General features: G+C 45.0%; 2 protein-coding genes across 2 annotated transcripts in view; one reads left to right on the top strand and one right to left on the bottom strand.

Moving 5' to 3' along the window:
- The window catches only part of MTA3 (metastasis associated 1 family member 3), a 218,029-nt gene extending 215,095 nt beyond the window's left edge, over window positions 1–2,934 (bottom strand). The window contains exon 1 of the mRNA XM_055327315.1: window positions 2,814–2,934. The gene's annotated coding sequence lies outside the window, so the exon portion shown is untranslated. The remainder of the gene's footprint in view (window positions 1–2,813) is intronic.
- Window positions 2,935–4,376: 1,442 nt separating this feature from the next.
- KCNG3 (potassium voltage-gated channel modifier subfamily G member 3) overlaps window positions 4,377–15,866 on the top strand; it is a 44,299-nt gene continuing 32,809 nt past the window's right edge. Inside the window, exon 1 of the mRNA XM_055327460.1 lies at window positions 4,377–5,008. Coding sequence (XP_055183435.1) covers window positions 4,377–5,008 — 632 coding nt within the window. The remainder of the gene's footprint in view (window positions 5,009–15,866) is intronic.

Below are 15,866 nucleotides of genomic sequence, written 5' to 3'. Positions count from 1 at the left end.
CTGACTGAGCCATCCAGGTGCCCCAAGAGGCTATATATATATATATATTTTTTTTTTAATATTTTATTTATTTCAGACAGAGAGAGCAAGAGAGAACACGAGTTGGTAGAGGGCAGAGAGAGAAGCAGACTCCCCATTGAGCAGGGAGCCTGATGTGGGGCTCTATCCCAGGAGCCCGGAATCATGACCTGAGCTGAACATAGACGCTTAACGGACTGAGCCACCCAGGTGCCCCGAGTGAAGGCTTTTTAAAGCAGAGTGGATAAATAAGCAGCAAAGACTGATAGTGCCCACGAGGTATTTCAATTTATGAAGTGTTGGGGCAGGGTGTTCAGAGTCCCTGAGCTCAACCAGTTGTACAACGCAAAGTGATAGAGGAATGTGCTTTCCACCCAGAGTCAGCAGTACTCTGACTTTTCACTGAGTCTTTGATGTTTTAGGTTACTATTTGTGATCAGTCACATTTTTAGATGAATCGATTTATATTTATTTAGAACCCAGGAATGAGAAGGAGCGTGGCTTGATTGGGCTAGGGGAGGCGTACATGGACATGTGATTTTGCCAGTATCATGCACTGGGGTGTATGTCATCCTCACATCACCTCATTCAACCCTCTTATCACCTTGTGACATAGCTAGCATTACCTCCATTCTATGGAGGAGAAAACTGAGGCTAAAAGAATCTGTTGCAGGTCACTTAGCGAATAAATTATGCGGCCAAAATTTGAATCTAATGAGGGCCCTAATAACTAGGTTGGACTTCATTATGCAGACACTTTGTAATTCTACAGATCTACAGGCCTTTTAGGATCTGAACTGGGGAATCGCTTAATAAAAATGAACAAAAGGAAGAGCTGCCTGGTGGCATAATACAGGATTCACAGAGGGAGGAAAGAACTGGGGTGTGGAGAGGTCAGATGAAGGTTGTGGCAGCAAGGCAGGCCCTGGAAATGGAGGAACCAGAATCTGGAATTAGAACACTTGGTTCCAGCCTGGTCTCTACCATGATGCTGCTAAGGGGAACTGAACCACATCGGTCAAGTCACAGCCACATCTCTAAAAACTTGTTGTTCCTCCCTAAAAAATGGGTTGATAAATTGAGACTAGAAAATCTCTTTGGTTCTTTCAAACTCTAAAATTCTGCCTGGTGCCTTTAAATTTTAATGCATTCTAAAGATTTATATATGAAGGCCCTAAATGTCATCCAGAACCCAGAAAAGAATTTAGCTGAAATGATTCTCAACATAATCTTCTCAGAGTACAAAGGAATAGAATTTTAATAATTCTAAGAACACAGTTTTTTTTTTTTTTTTTTTTTTTTTTTTTTTTTAAGAACACAGTTTTTAAGAAGACTTTCTAAACCGGATTATATTGAGACAAGCCAATCACTTTTGCACCTTACTGTTTTGTGTAAGAGCAAGTTTTGGGGGGAGAAAAAGAACACGATTTGGGTGTTGCTTCTGCAGTTGTGGCTGATGATATCAAAATCAAATAAACACATTACGCTTGAAACAAATGAAATTATTTAAACCTATTTCTCTAAGAAATTTTACGAAAATATACCTAGGAGGCACAAATTATATTATCATCAAATTAATTTGTTTTCTAAACTCAAATTTAATTTAAAATGTGATATTTCTTCAACTGGTTCAATCAACACTTTAAAAAGATTTTAGAGAACACAGGAAATATAAATATAATAACATTGGAACAAATAATCAATGAAATAGTTGTTCTGTGTTCAGTTGCTGTGATGCTTCTAGAAAGTATTTTTAACAATTCCCTGAGGAACTTGCTCTTGCTGGTGTGAAGCCAGGCTCTTCTCTCCACTCACATCTGCAAACTTTTCTTCATCTTCATATCCTCCAAGAAATCCATTTCCAAGCCTTGCTGAGTCTTGCTCAGCATTTTTGAGAACTGACCCTTCCTCAAAAAAAAAAAAAAAAAGAAAGAAAGAAAGAAAGAAAAAAAAAAAGAAAAAGAAAGGAAAGAAAGAAAGAAAGAAAGACAAAGAGAAGAAAAAAAAGAACTGACCCTCATGTACAAAGATTTGGGGAGTGGGGCTCCCATTCTTGGGTTGCAAAAATTGCCTTCTCCTTAGATTAAACTAAAGGGCAAAAGAATCGTTCTGAATAAAGCTTTCATCAAGCCATTTCTACTATTTAAAACATCAAGCATCCCATTACTTATACTTTGAAATCTAAATTCTGCAGCTGAGATCCTGGTCCTTTGAGCCAAGCAAATGCATTAGCTTTCTTTATAGACTTTAATCCTTTACATCTGAGATTCTGCTATTGGAATGCTTTTCTGCTCTTTCTCTCTGCCAGCTCATGACCATCACCTCCTTCCATTCTATCTTGAAACTCATTTCCTTCAGGATGTTTTCTTGGTTTAGTAGCTACTTTGCAAATAAACAACTCTTGTTTTTGAGCTTTCAGTCACATTAAGAGCTTTTAAGATAAACTATCCAAGTCGAAAGATAAACAACACATAGAGATTTCCATTCTTAAAGAAACCACCCAGAATGATTTCATTTTGTGAGAGGGACGGCACTTCAATTTTTAGGTGTCTGCTTTTCAGCCAGGAATCCGTAATAGAATCAGAGCAAAATGACTCTTTATGGTGACCTCTAGTGGGCATGGACAATCCTACAAAATTATGAAAAGTGAAGGGCCAAGTAAAAACCTTCCCAGTAACCAGCTGGGTTACTCTCAGGTCAGATGACCGCATCCCACCCCACCCCACCCCACCCTTCCCTTATTCTTTTCTTCCAGCATTTGTTTTGCATTTAACTTAGTTTGCCTTGCAACTCACCTGTTTCACCTCTGGCGGGCACGGCGCGGGCTGGGCTGCGGGTGTCGGCTGTCGTGTGAATTGCTGGTAGTAGTTTAAAATAATCCCTGCCCCTGGAACCCCCTCCCTGGGCTTCGACCCGAGCGGAGGGCAGTTCGCTCGGAGGAGCCCTAAAGGGCTTTTCAGCTCCGGGAGCCGGTGCTGCAGCGGGCTCGAGGGGCGGAGCGGGGGGTGCACGGGGGAAATCGAGACATTATGAAAAGGAGGACGCAGACGAAGGCTATGGGGAGAATTCTGTTCTTGCCAGGGGCAGAGCGGTTCTCCCCACTTTCACCCCACTCTACAGGAAGCGTCACGGCGGGTGTGGGGGAGCGCCCAGGCGCTCCACGTAGGCGCCCTCCTAGGCCCCGCGCCCCAGAAGGCAGGGGCCCCGGCCGCTCCCCTGCGCGGGAGGACCGCCGGGAGGGCGACGCCGAGCTCGGGTGCCGGGGTGTGTGGCCGCCCTCGGAGCGCGCGGTACGTGGGTCTCCGCGCCGCGAGAGGAAAAGCGAGTCGGCAAGAAAAGCAGTTGCTGGGGTGCCTTCTCTGAGAAATCCCTTGGGGCGGTCTCAGAAACCGAGCTGGGTTCCGGATAGTTTCTGGAAAAAGCTCTCCAAACGCCGTCTGTCCTCACCCCTCCTTACCCTCCAGTCGCCTCCCTCGGGGGTGGTGGTGGTGGTGGTGGTGGTGGTGGGTTGGGGGGGGCTGTTAAAAGGGCCCTCGGGAGCTGCCCCAGTCCTCCCTGATGGCCCGGGGCGGCCCGCGGGAGAGGAGCCCCGGCCGCGGGGCTCCGCCCCCCTCCCGCCTCATCCCTGGGGCTCCCCAGGCCCGCGGACCCCTCCTGGCCGCGGCGGGCGGGAGAGGAGGGGGAGGACGGCGTCACGAGGCGGGGAGCCCTGGGTCCGGGGCGGGGCGCCGGGGAATCCCAGCCGAGCGCGCCCGGGAGGTGCGGGCGCGGGTGGGGAGAGGGGCGCGGCGCGCGGAGGGAGGTGAGCCGAGCGGCGCGGGGAGGCGAGGAGGGGGAACCGCGAGGAGGCCCCGCCCCCGCCTCGCGGAGCCGGCTCTCCGCCGCCTCCGAAGCCGCTCACTTTGCCTCTCGCCTCTGGACGGCGGCGGGGCGGCTGCCGGAGCCGCGGCCAGAGGGAGCGCCGGGGACCGGGAGCCATCCCGCACCGGCGCGTCCTCCCGGCGCCCGCGCCCCTCCGGGAGGGGACAGCGCCGCCGTTGGAAAGGGCACCCCGGCCTCGCAGGGGGCATCCCCGGGCGCTGACAGCCTCGTTCCCGGCCAGCGGGGCGCAGCGCTGGCGCCTGAGGGGGCTCCCCGGCCACCTGCAGGTACCGCCGCGCCGCGGGAGCGTCGCTAGCAGCAACGCCGGGCTGCGGAGGAGGCTGGGGCCGAGGGGTCTCCGGGCCGGCGAAGGGCCCCGACGGCGCGCTTCCCCGGCGGCCAGCGGCAGGCAGGCCCCGCTCGGCGGCCGGGGGGCGGCGGCGGCGGCGGCGGCGGCGGCGGCGGCCTCGGGCCTCGGGGCCTCGGGGCGGCCAGCCATGACCTTCGGGCGCAGCGGGGCGGCCTCGGTGGTGCTGAACGTGGGCGGCGCCCGGTACTCGCTGTCCCGGGAGCTGCTGAAGGACTTCCCGCTGCGCCGCGTGAGCCGGCTGCACGGCTGCCGCTCGGAGCGCGACGTGCTCGAGGTGTGCGACGACTACGACCGCGAGCGCAACGAGTACTTCTTCGACCGGCACTCGGAGGCTTTCGGCTTCATCCTGCTGTACGTGCGCGGCCACGGCAAGCTGCGCTTCGCGCCGCGGATGTGCGAGCTCTCCTTCTACAACGAGATGATCTACTGGGGCCTGGAGGGCGCGCACCTCGAGTACTGCTGCCAGCGCCGCCTAGACGACCGCATGTCCGACACCTACACCTTCTACTCGGCCGACGAGCCGGGCGCGCCGGGCCGCGACGAGGCGCGACCGGGCGGTGGCGAGGCGGCCCCCTCCAGGCGCTGGCTCGAGCGCATGCGGCGGACCTTCGAGGAGCCGACGTCGTCGCTGGCCGCGCAGATCCTGGCCAGCGTGTCGGTCGTGTTCGTGATCGTGTCCATGGTGGTGCTGTGCGCCAGCACGCTGCCCGACTGGCGCGCCGCGGCGGCCGACAACCGCAGCCTGGATGACCGGAGCAGGTACTCCGCCGGCCCTGGGAGGGAGCCCTCCGGGTAGGATGCACTGCTTCTCTGCCCGTCCCGTCCGTCCGTCCGTCCGTCCTGTCGCAGCTGTCGGTCCCGTGCGTCGGTCCTGTCTCCGTCCTGTTTGACTCCGGGGCCCCGGCGAGGCCAGCCAGGGGACGGGTTGGCCCTCGCTCCTCGCTCCTATTTTCCCGGCACCAGGGGGCGGTGGTCTGCGCACTACGCGGTGCTCTTGAGGGCGAATCGCCGGGCATGGGGAGGGGCAGGTGGAGAGAAACAGAACAAGCTTCCCGTCTCTGGTTTCCTTTTGAGCAAAAAAGCACCTGGTTAGTTAGATGCCTCTAAACTTTTATGGCTAGTCTTTCAACAGTTTAGCCTCGGGCTAATAGCACCTTGGCTTATTTGCCAGTTCTTGGTGGGGTTTGAAAAGATGAAGTCTTGTTATGGTGAAATGTGGTCTGCCATACACTGGTCACACATTCTGGGCGCTCTGCGTAATATGCGCTTTGATGGAATTGTTCTGTTACAGAGGAGATTCGGTTAACGGTAGACTCTAAATAATGGATGTCTGTGCCCTCTTCTCTCTTCTTTCTTTTCCTACAAAGTGTGGAGTTAGAAAAGCAACTGTCCACCGTTTGGTATCAAAGATACACACTGTGACTTTCAGAATGCTCTTCAGTATGGGCAAGGGAAAAAAAAAATCACAAACATTTAAACAGCCCCAAATCCAGTTAATAGTTTTTCTTTTCAGTTTAAAGGGGTGAAAGGAAAATACTTTAATCTTCGATTGTGTTTACCTTTCCTTTTTTTTTTTTTTTAATATTTTGTTTATTCATGAGAGTCACAGAAAGAGAGGCAGAGACACAGGCCAGAGGGAAAAGCAGGCTCCTGACAGGGAGCCCGAGGTGGGACTCCATCCCTGGACCTGGGGATCACACCCTGAGCAGAAAGCAGACGCTCAACCACTGGGCCACCCAGGGGTCCCTGTGTTTACCTTTCCGTAGAGATAACATACTTCTGATTTTAGTACTAGTGAGTTTATTTTGCATATTTGGTAGGAGAAATAAACAGTAAAGTTGGACTCTAAAGGGAGACAGTCTCTTTGGACACAAACACAAAATTGTATATTCTGTTTTACCTTTGATACTGTTTTAGAACATGTTTTTTTATTTAAAGATTTTATTTATTTGAGGGAGAGAGCAAGAGAGCAAGCATGAGCAGGTGGAGGGGCAGAGGGGTGAGGGACAAGCAGATTCTGGGCAGGGATCCAAAGGAGGGGCTCCATCCCAGGACACCCAAGAGATCATGACCTGAGTCCAAGTCACACACTTAACCAACTGAGCCACCCAGGCACTCCTTTGATACTGTTTTAAGAGGCTTCCTTGGGATCCCTGGGTGGCGCAGCGGTTTGGCGCCTGCCTTTGGCCCAGGGTGCGATCCTGGAGACCCGGGATCGAATCCCATATCGGGCTCCCGGTGCATGGAGCCTGCTTCTCCCTCTGCCTGTGTCTCTGCCTCTCTCTCTCTCTGTGTGTGACTATCATAAATAAATTAAAAAAAATAAAAAAAAATAAAAAAAGAGCAATCTTACAAAAAAAAAGAGGCTTCCTTCATTCTTATTTACTTATTTATTTATCCATCCATTCGTTTTTAAAATTAGGTTGTGCCTGATAATCTTTTCCTGATAGACATGTGCATGTTTTCAATGATATTATGTATCTTGAGGTTGCAGTGCATTACTTACACATAATATTCTTCTTTGGAGAGTGAAGATCGTTTTTTAATCTAAGGGGTAAATTGTCTAGTACCACAGAGTCCATTACTGATATATTGATATCTTGGCATGAAATCCAAGATACATGCTTTAAAAGGAAATTCATTAGTAAACTAATTTTGTTTAATGTATTATGTTAGGAGTTTTTGATTTACAGATAAGAATTACTTATTTAATACTCCATCAGTACAGTGAAATTAATTTATATATCTAAATACATAAGTGCTCTTGATTCTTTTAGAAGACCATAGGAAAATGAGCCATAACTGCCCTTGAAATGATTCACTAGTAATTGTGGAATTCTAAGGTTAGTGAAAGTTCAAGCTGCATTAGCAAAGGAAACAGGAGAATTGAGTTAGACTTACCGGGACTGCAAAAGAAGTGAAGGAAGAAGAGGAATTCTTGATTTGTGTATATGTATTTTACATATGTATGTAATTATTCAAGTCAGAACTGTTTCCTAGATACCCAGATATTTCAGGCAAAAGCATGTTTTTCTTGGCGTAATGGTCCAGTTTTAAGCTTCACTCTCCAAGTGTAGGTATATGAAAACCAACCTCTGTAATTCCAAACAGATAAGCTGAAGGATGAGTGAGCAGCTAAGGCAGCTGGAAGTCCCAGAGGGAGCCTCCCATAGGCCTCCTGCAACTGACAGGACCTCTATACTGGCACTTTGACAATAGTCTCTCAAATCCTGCTTTCTTATGGTTGCTGAAATTAGTCTTTAAAACATCATCCCAGGACGCCTGGGTGGCTCAGCAGTTGAGCGTCTACCTTGGGCTCAGGGCGTGATCTTGGGGTCCAAGATCGAGTTCTGTTATCAGGCTCCTTGCGGGGAGCCTGCTTCTCCCTCTGCCTGTGTCTCTGCCTCACTCTCTGTGTCTCTCATGAATAAATAAAATCTTCAAAAAAAACCAAAACAAAACCATCCTGATCATATGACCATATTTGGCATCTACCAAATAAAGCCAAACTTTTTTCTTGGCCTTCAAGGGTCCCTTTTTTTTTTTTTTTAAAGATTTTATTTATTCATGAGAGACACAGAGAGGGGCAGAAACACAGGCAGAGGGAGGAGAAGCAGGCTCCTTGCAAGGAGCCAGATATGGGACTTGTTCCTGGATCCCAGGATCACACCCTGAGCCGAAGGCAGATGCTCAACCGCTGAGCCACCCAGGCGTCCCTCCCTTCAAGGGTTTTTATGATTTTACCATAATCTGCATTTCTTGACTTATCCTGTCATTTGCAAGCATCTTTTTTGAGCATCTGCTGCGTTCGAGGCACTGTTGGTATTCCAAATATTCTAACTTTTTTCTTTTTAATAAAGAAAAGGTGTCAAGTTGATGATCTAGGAATCAGAGACAGAACTGATCAACAATTGACTTGTTCTGGGATATAATTTGGCCTGCAAAGTGGGTGGAGATGGAAACAAGTCATCTTTGGAAGGTTGCAGAGGTTGTACACTGTCCAACAGTGGTGATGGGAGTGTCATTTATATGAACTGTAGTGTTCACAGTCTTTATAACTGTGTGCCCTGCTTGAGAAGATAAGGAAAATTTTCCAGGTAAAAGGAACAGCAGCAGTATGGGCATGAAGTTTGCAAATTATGTTTAGGGAGTGTGAAGCCAGTGATGGAGTGAGAGGAGGATAGAGAGCAGATGTTAGAAGGCCTAGAATGAGAAAGAGCATGATTTTATTTTGCAGGCAGTAGTTAGCTATTGGCACTTTTGAGGTGAGTGGGTTATGCTTATAAAAGAACAAATGTCATGAGTTGTGTACTGTGAGTTGGGGATGGGGAAGATGGGAAACAGTAAGAGAAGTTTGGAGATCTTTGCAGAGGGAGGGAGTGAGGGTATAGATTGTATTGAGGTGGTAAGAAGGCAGAAGAAATGACCACTCTGGGAAATATTCAGAAGACTTGTAATTAATTAACCCAGGGCATTGGAAGGATACAGACAGGCATCAGGGACTGATTATGTGGGCTTCCAGGAGCTAGGAGCACTCCCTGTCACTTTCAGGCTCCATTTGTTCAGACTGGTCTGCTCACTTGTTCTTGAACCACGCAAATGTTCCTTAACTGTGCAGTGCCTTGCCTGTTGAAATTGGATCATCCATCAAGCCCAACTCAGATTCTGTTTCTTTTTTGAAGCCTTTCCTTCCTACCTTAGGAGATGTAATGTTTTCTTCCAAATTTCTTGAGGGATTACTTATTCGTACTATATATTTGCCATCTAATATCCTTCCTAGCATGGTAGTTATTTTTTCATATAAACATGTCCTAGCTCCTAAACTAGATGAGACAAAAAGTCCTAGAACACAGCTGAATTCTCCTATACTATGTATTATGGCAGCATCTTTTAGGAAAAAAATATTATTCTGGCACAATAAATGTCTACTGTTTATATTACAATTCAGAATATAACCTCCCAGGAATATATCTTCTGTTCCCCACATTGAAGAGTTGTGTGGGGTAGGCCGTGGACTTCAAGTGGAGCTCTTCATTGAGGAGGATGAGATCTTGTGCTAGAAATGAGAAAAAAGTCTATTAAAGAATGATTATTTATCAAGTACTGATTATGCAAAAGGAATAAAGATAAGCACAGCATCTCTTTTTATTATACTCTGAAATTTTGGAATAACAAACAACCTCAAGTTTGGAAGAAGTCTTGAGAGACCTTCCAAATCAATAATTTGAAAGTTTTTTGTGTGTATAGATATGACCCTTTTAAATTGATATGTTCTGATGGTTAGTAATCGTGTAAATAATGGTTTAAAGTCTGAAAGCTACACAAGCAAGCCTTTCTCCATCTCCTGGGCGTTTAGTTCTTTTCCGTAGATGTAACCAAAGTTGTTTGTATTTTGTGTATATTTTTAGAGATATTCTGTGTATTTACAAGCATATCATATATATTTACAAAACAACAAAAACAGTGCAATAATACTGTTCCGAAACTTGCTTTTTAAACTAAACAACATGCCATGAGATTGTTCTGTATGAGTCTAAAGAGCTACCAGATTCTTTTATGCAGCTGCATAACATTCCATTGTATGAATGTCTCATAATTTTTGGATATTTATTGCTGTCTCACCTGTAGAAATGCTGCAATGAATATCCTTGTGCGTGTACGTTATTTTTGCTTTTGTCCATAGGATAAATTCCTGAAAGTTAAGATATAGGGTCAAAGGGCATGTACATTTGTAATTTGACTAGATAACTCTAAATTGCTCTCCAAAAATCTGTCATTTTATACTCCTGTCAGCAATGTGTTGGAGGACATGCTTTTTTCATTTTTTTTTTAACTTTTTTTTTAAATTTTTTAAATTTATTTATGATAGTCACACAGAGAGAGAGAGAGAGGCAGAGACACAGGCAGAGGGAGAAGCAGGCTCCATGCACCGGGAGCCCGATGTGGGATTCGATCCTGGGTCTCCAGGATCGCGCCGTGGGCCAAAGGCAGGCGCCAAACCGCTGCGCCACCCAGGGATCCCGACATGCTTTTTTCAAATGCCATAAAGTGTTGTGATACTTCTGATCTTTACCATGACATACTGGAGAAATATCTAGTAGCTTTAATTGGGTTTTGCCTTACTGTTTTTTTAAACATATACTGAAATTTAATATGAACACATAATCTTGTAACATTTGATGTCAGAAATTAAGTTGGGGACAACTTTCAAATCATCCCAACTTTCTTTTTTTTTTTTAATTTTATTTATTTATTCATGAGAAACACACAGAAGCAGAAACCTAGGCAGAGGGAGAAACAGGCTCCATGCAGGGAGCCTGATGTGGGACTCGATCCCAGGGCTCCAGGATTATACCCTGGGCCGAAGACAGGCGCCAAACCGCTGAGCCACCCAGGAATCCCCCTCATCCTAACTTTTGTACAGTTGAACCTTCTATCATAAGTAGATTTCAGTTCTTTTTAATTCAATTTAGTTAACACATACTGTATTATTAGTTTCAGGGTATTTTTGACTTATTTTGAGTCAAATTGTGCATCTTTACATGTATTTAGGAGTCATCTTACTTTTTTGGTGAAATATTTATACCTTTTGCTCATTTTGTCATTGACTTCCTTATTTTGGAGTTTTGAAAGATACATTAAGAAACTAGACCTTTATTTATGATGCGTTGCAAATATACTTTGTTCTCTAAGATCCCATTTTTAAAAAAGATTTTATTTATTAGAGCGCGAGTGAGCATGAGTAGGGGGAGGAGCAGAGGGAGGAGAAGCAGACTCCCCATTGAGCATGGAGCTTGACATGGTGTCTCAATCCCAGGACTTGGGGATCATGACCTGAGCCAAAGGCAGATGCTTAACCGACTGAGCCACTCAGGTACCCCAATTTAGGACCCCATTAAAAGAAAACCATAATTGTTTAGAACATACTAGCAGTAATTTTAATATTTACTGAGGAAAAAAATGCACAATGATTAAAAAATAATTCTGAATTGTAACTTTCTGAGCCATTTTTTATTCTGGTGACCCTGTCTCCCTGTGTGGCAGCCGGGGCACAAAAGATGGGGTTCCTCTTTGTGGAATTGGTGGGCTGGTGGTGGTAGTGGGAAGGGAAGAGACACAGCAAAGGAAGCAAATAATTGGAAAGGAAACAAGGATTTCAGATAGTGAAGGGAAATCAAACAGGGTATTCAGGTATAGCATGCAGCAGGAATGTCTTTTGGCGAGGAGGTAGCATGAGTGGAGACCTGAATGATGAGAAAGACCCAGCCTTGGAAGAAGGAGGGAAGGGTGTTCTTGACACAGGGAACAACAAAGGCAGAAGCTCTGAGATGACAGTGAGCTTGGCTTGTCTACAGCATGGAAGGAAGGCCCATGTGGGCTAGCAGTTCGTCCAAGGGCAAGAAGGGGTTAGATGAGATTCCAGGGGAGGCAGAGACCTATCAGGCTTGGCCTGTGTGCCAGGAGAAGTAGTTTGGATTTTCTTCCAAGTGCATCAGGAAAGCGTTTGGAAGGTTTTAAAGCTGGGGAAGGATAGGATCTGACGTGGTTTCAAAACATCACTGACCACTGGGTGGAAAATGGACCATGGGCAACAGCAGATGCAAGACCCGGCAGGTGAGAGGATATGGGGCTTGATTAGAGGAATAGCAGTGGAGATGGTGAAAAGTTGTTGGATTCAGGTAGGTATGTGGGTTTTTATCACGTTATCCTAATGGTGACTGACCCACCATTACTAGGAAAAGTGTGAGATCTAATTGAGTGAAGCAGTGCTAGGCTACTGGACATGGGGTCCCTTCTCTTTAACTGGCTTGGCCCACATATTGTGAGCTGAGAATCCAGTTCCTTTCTCTGGGTCTGCCTCTCATTTGGAGGGGTATTGTGAGGAAAAGGATCTGGAGGAGGGATCTTTTGAGAGTCGGTTGGAAAGGGATCATTTGCTGTTTTCCTTTCTCTATAACCAAAACCATCTCATTGAGCGGACTTAGTTAAAGATCTTTGGTAAATGCATGTATACTGCATGCAACCTTCACCAATGTATAGTTCTGGTCATCATGATGACCAGAATGATGATGTTCTTACTGTTTTATTTGAGAAGATAAACTACAGATTTCTCAGGCAGTTTGCCTTCCAGTACCATTGAGTATTATTCTGACACTGCCAAGGAGATGAATGTTTTTGTTTTTTGTTTTTTTGGCATTTTAAACAAGATTTTATTTGAGAGAGAGTGCAAGCAAGAGAGCAAGCACACAGGTGGGAGGAGGGGCCGACTCCCCACTGAGCAGGGAGTCCGATGTGGGACTTGATGCTGGGACTCTGAAATCATGACCTGAGCCAAAGATAGATGCTTAACCACCTGAGCCACCCAAGCGCCCCCTTTTTGGGGCATTTTAACATACAGACATACTAATTTTTTAAACTTTGTTTATGTATTTTATAATCTCTACCGTACTGTGGGGCTCAAACTCACAACCCCTTAGATCAAGAGTCGCACGCTCTTCTGACTGAGCCAGCCAGGCACTCATCTTTTAAAATCACTCCGGAGTGGCACTGGCGTGGCTCAGTGGTTGGGCATCTGCTTTTGGCTCAGGTCATGATCCTGGGATCAAGTTGTGCATCAGGCTCCCTGCTCAGCAGAGAGCCTGCTTCTCTGCCTATGTCTCTACCTCTCTCATGAATAAAACAAAACAAAACAAAAAAACCAGCATTGTTAGCCTATGTCATAAAAAGATGCTCTATGCTAGTCAAAACCTTGAGAAAGATGGATCAGTTATAAAGTACTTACCCCTTTTACTTTTTGGTCCCATTTGCCTCTGAACTTTTGTCCCCTCGGCCAGGCTCAGTTGTACTGTTCTCTTTCTCTTTTGAGTTTTAAATCTCCGTATTGTGCAAAGTCTTCTGTAATTTTAATTTGTTCTTTAGAAATTATTTCTAAAAGTCACTTTGTGTTGGGATTTTGATCTTTAATTTGTATTGCTTTGTGTTGTGGTCATGAGACTGAAGAGATGTAAAGATGTTCAGGTTTTTTGCAGTGTTTTTTAGCCCAAGTTTAAAAAATGAAATATATTATCAAAATGAAACACCAGGTGATGGAAATTTAAAAATCAATTGTATTCTATTGCCTATTAGGTCAATATTATACAAATTCAGTAGGTTTTTAAGTACTTTAAAAATAAAAAGCAATATTTGAAACTGAAGGTGAAAGTCTCCGTGCTTTTACTTTGCAGATAAGGTGGATATTTTCAGAAGCCAGTAATTAATAGATCTCTGATAGGATTGAACATAACTCAGAATCTCAGTTAAATTCTGTTCTTGCACCATGGACTTTCTTTTAATATGTGTACAGGGTTTTTATATCTGCTGCCAATTTTAGAATTCAGTGGAAACTTTCTTTTGTCAGTGCCCCTTTTTTAATCAAGGTGCTTTCTCCCTTAGTAATAAGTAATTTTCAGTGTTACTCTTTTTTTTTTTTTTTTAATGAAAACTTTGCCCACTGAAGAAAAGTATGGTTCTAAGTATGATGAAGTGAAGAGTAAACATGCCCCTTTCTTCTCAATCCCATAACCCTTTTCTGGGTATTCTTTCCAGAAATGCACATATAAACATATACAGACATGTACTTGTGTGTGTATAAATCATATATACATATTATATAGATTTTTTAAAAAGATTTATTTTTAGAGTGTGCACACAAGCAGGAGGGGGTGGCAGAGGGAGAGAGGAAACAGACCCCTCTCTGAGCAGGGAGCCTGACTCGGGGTTCCATCCCAGGAACCTGGGATCATGACCTGGGCCGAAGGCAGATGCTTAACCAACTGAGCCACCCAGGCGCTCCTTTTATTATATAGATATTTTTTAAAATTTATAACTGAGATTGTTCTGTAATTGTGTTTAGCAATTTGCTTTTTTCTCTTCACATCTTAGAATGCTTTCCATATCAGTTGATCCAAATCTCCCTCATTCTTTTGACAATCTATAGAGTGTTGGATTGAATGGATGAGCTACAACTCAGTTAACAAGTGTCTGTCCTGTCAATAACAGTGATGGCCGTCATAGTAATATTTATTTTTGTAGTTAATATGTGCTAGCTGCTTGTTAATTTTTTAAATGTATTTTGTTCATAAAAGTCTCATAACAGGCTTGTGAGGTGGCACCATTACTATCCCCATTTTATAACTGAGCTCACAGACTGGATAGTGGTGACCTGGCATTTGATTCCCATATCCCTGTTCCACACTGCTGTGGAATGTTTGGTTTGACTCCAGTTTTTCAAAAATGCAAACAATGGTACAGAACAATCTTTTTCATATATCTTTGCAAATTAGTGTGAGTATATATGTTTGACTCACACTATTTGACTGACAAATAGTGTGAGTATATCTGTGGAAAAATAGCTGGATCAAGGGGATTGTGTTTATTATTTCTTAAGGATTTTATTTATTTATCTGAAAGAGAGAACACGCATGAGTAAGGAGGAGAGGCAGAGGGAGAAGCAGGCTCCCGCTGAGCAAGGAGCCTGACATGGGGCTCAATCCCAGGATCCCAAGATCATGACCTAAGCCAAAGGCAGACATTTAACTGACTGGTCCCCAAGAGGATTGTGTTTATTTTTTTTATTTTTTATTTTTTTATTTTTTATGATAGTCACACAGAGAGAGAGAGGCAGAGACATAGGCAGAGACACAGGCAGAGGGAGAAGCAGGCTCCATGCACCGGGAGCCCGACGTGGGATTCGATCCCGGGTCTCCAGGATCGCGCCCTGGGCCAAAGGCAGGCGCCAAACCACTGCGCCACCCAGGGATCCCGAGGATTGTGTTTAAAAACATTTTTTGACAGATAATACCTAATTTCCCCCTGAGCTATTAATGAAATTCTGTACTTTTTATTAATAATAGTGACTATTATCATAATGCAATTAACAAATAGAATGCTAACATTAATAACATGTTAATAGGAAACATTTTGAAATAACCGCCTTTTAGTAAATATAGCAGCTTTGTGGAGATATAAGTCACATACTTTAGAACTCACTTGTAGAGCATACAATTGAGTGACTTTTAGTATATTCACAGAATGGTACAAGTGTCACCATCCATACCACTTAGGCATTGGGTCTTGATGGCATGTGTTTGAAGGAGCGTAAAATGTGTTTGAAAGCTAGAGCTCGTAAATGGCTAAGAAAAGGACCTAGGCATTTTGGCTGAGCAGGTGAATCAGATGAAGCAATAGGCAGAACGTTTCTTTTTGAATTCATTTATTCATAAACTGATGGGTTCTATTGGAGTGTTTGGAAAAGCTATACATACATCATTTTCTTCACCTGTGAGTAACAAGGACTTCTCAGCTTTTACTCTACTGGTGAAGAGAAGTGTGTAATTGAGACCATCATCTGACTTTCTCAGGAAAAAAAAAAGTCAAAAGGAAAAGGTTATGGTGGAAAAAACTCAGGATCCCAAGTTGGGAGGCCTCCCTCGAGTTAATTCGTTATTACCCTGCTCTGGGCCTGTACCCTCATCAGTGAAGTGGGGATTTCACACAGAAGGGTCAATGAGAGAATGAAGACCGAGCCCTCAGCAGGAAACTGAACTTCCTTAGTTCTCTGTCTTTCCCTGTACTGAGC

This window comes from Nyctereutes procyonoides, unplaced genomic scaffold (assembly GCF_905146905.1).
Source record: "Nyctereutes procyonoides isolate TBG_1078 unplaced genomic scaffold, NYPRO_anot_genome, whole genome shotgun sequence".
In the NCBI taxonomy this organism is placed as follows: Eukaryota; Metazoa; Chordata; class Mammalia; order Carnivora; family Canidae; genus Nyctereutes; species Nyctereutes procyonoides.
Note: the sequence above shows the minus strand (reverse complement) of the source record. Positions and strands in the feature narration are given on the sequence as shown.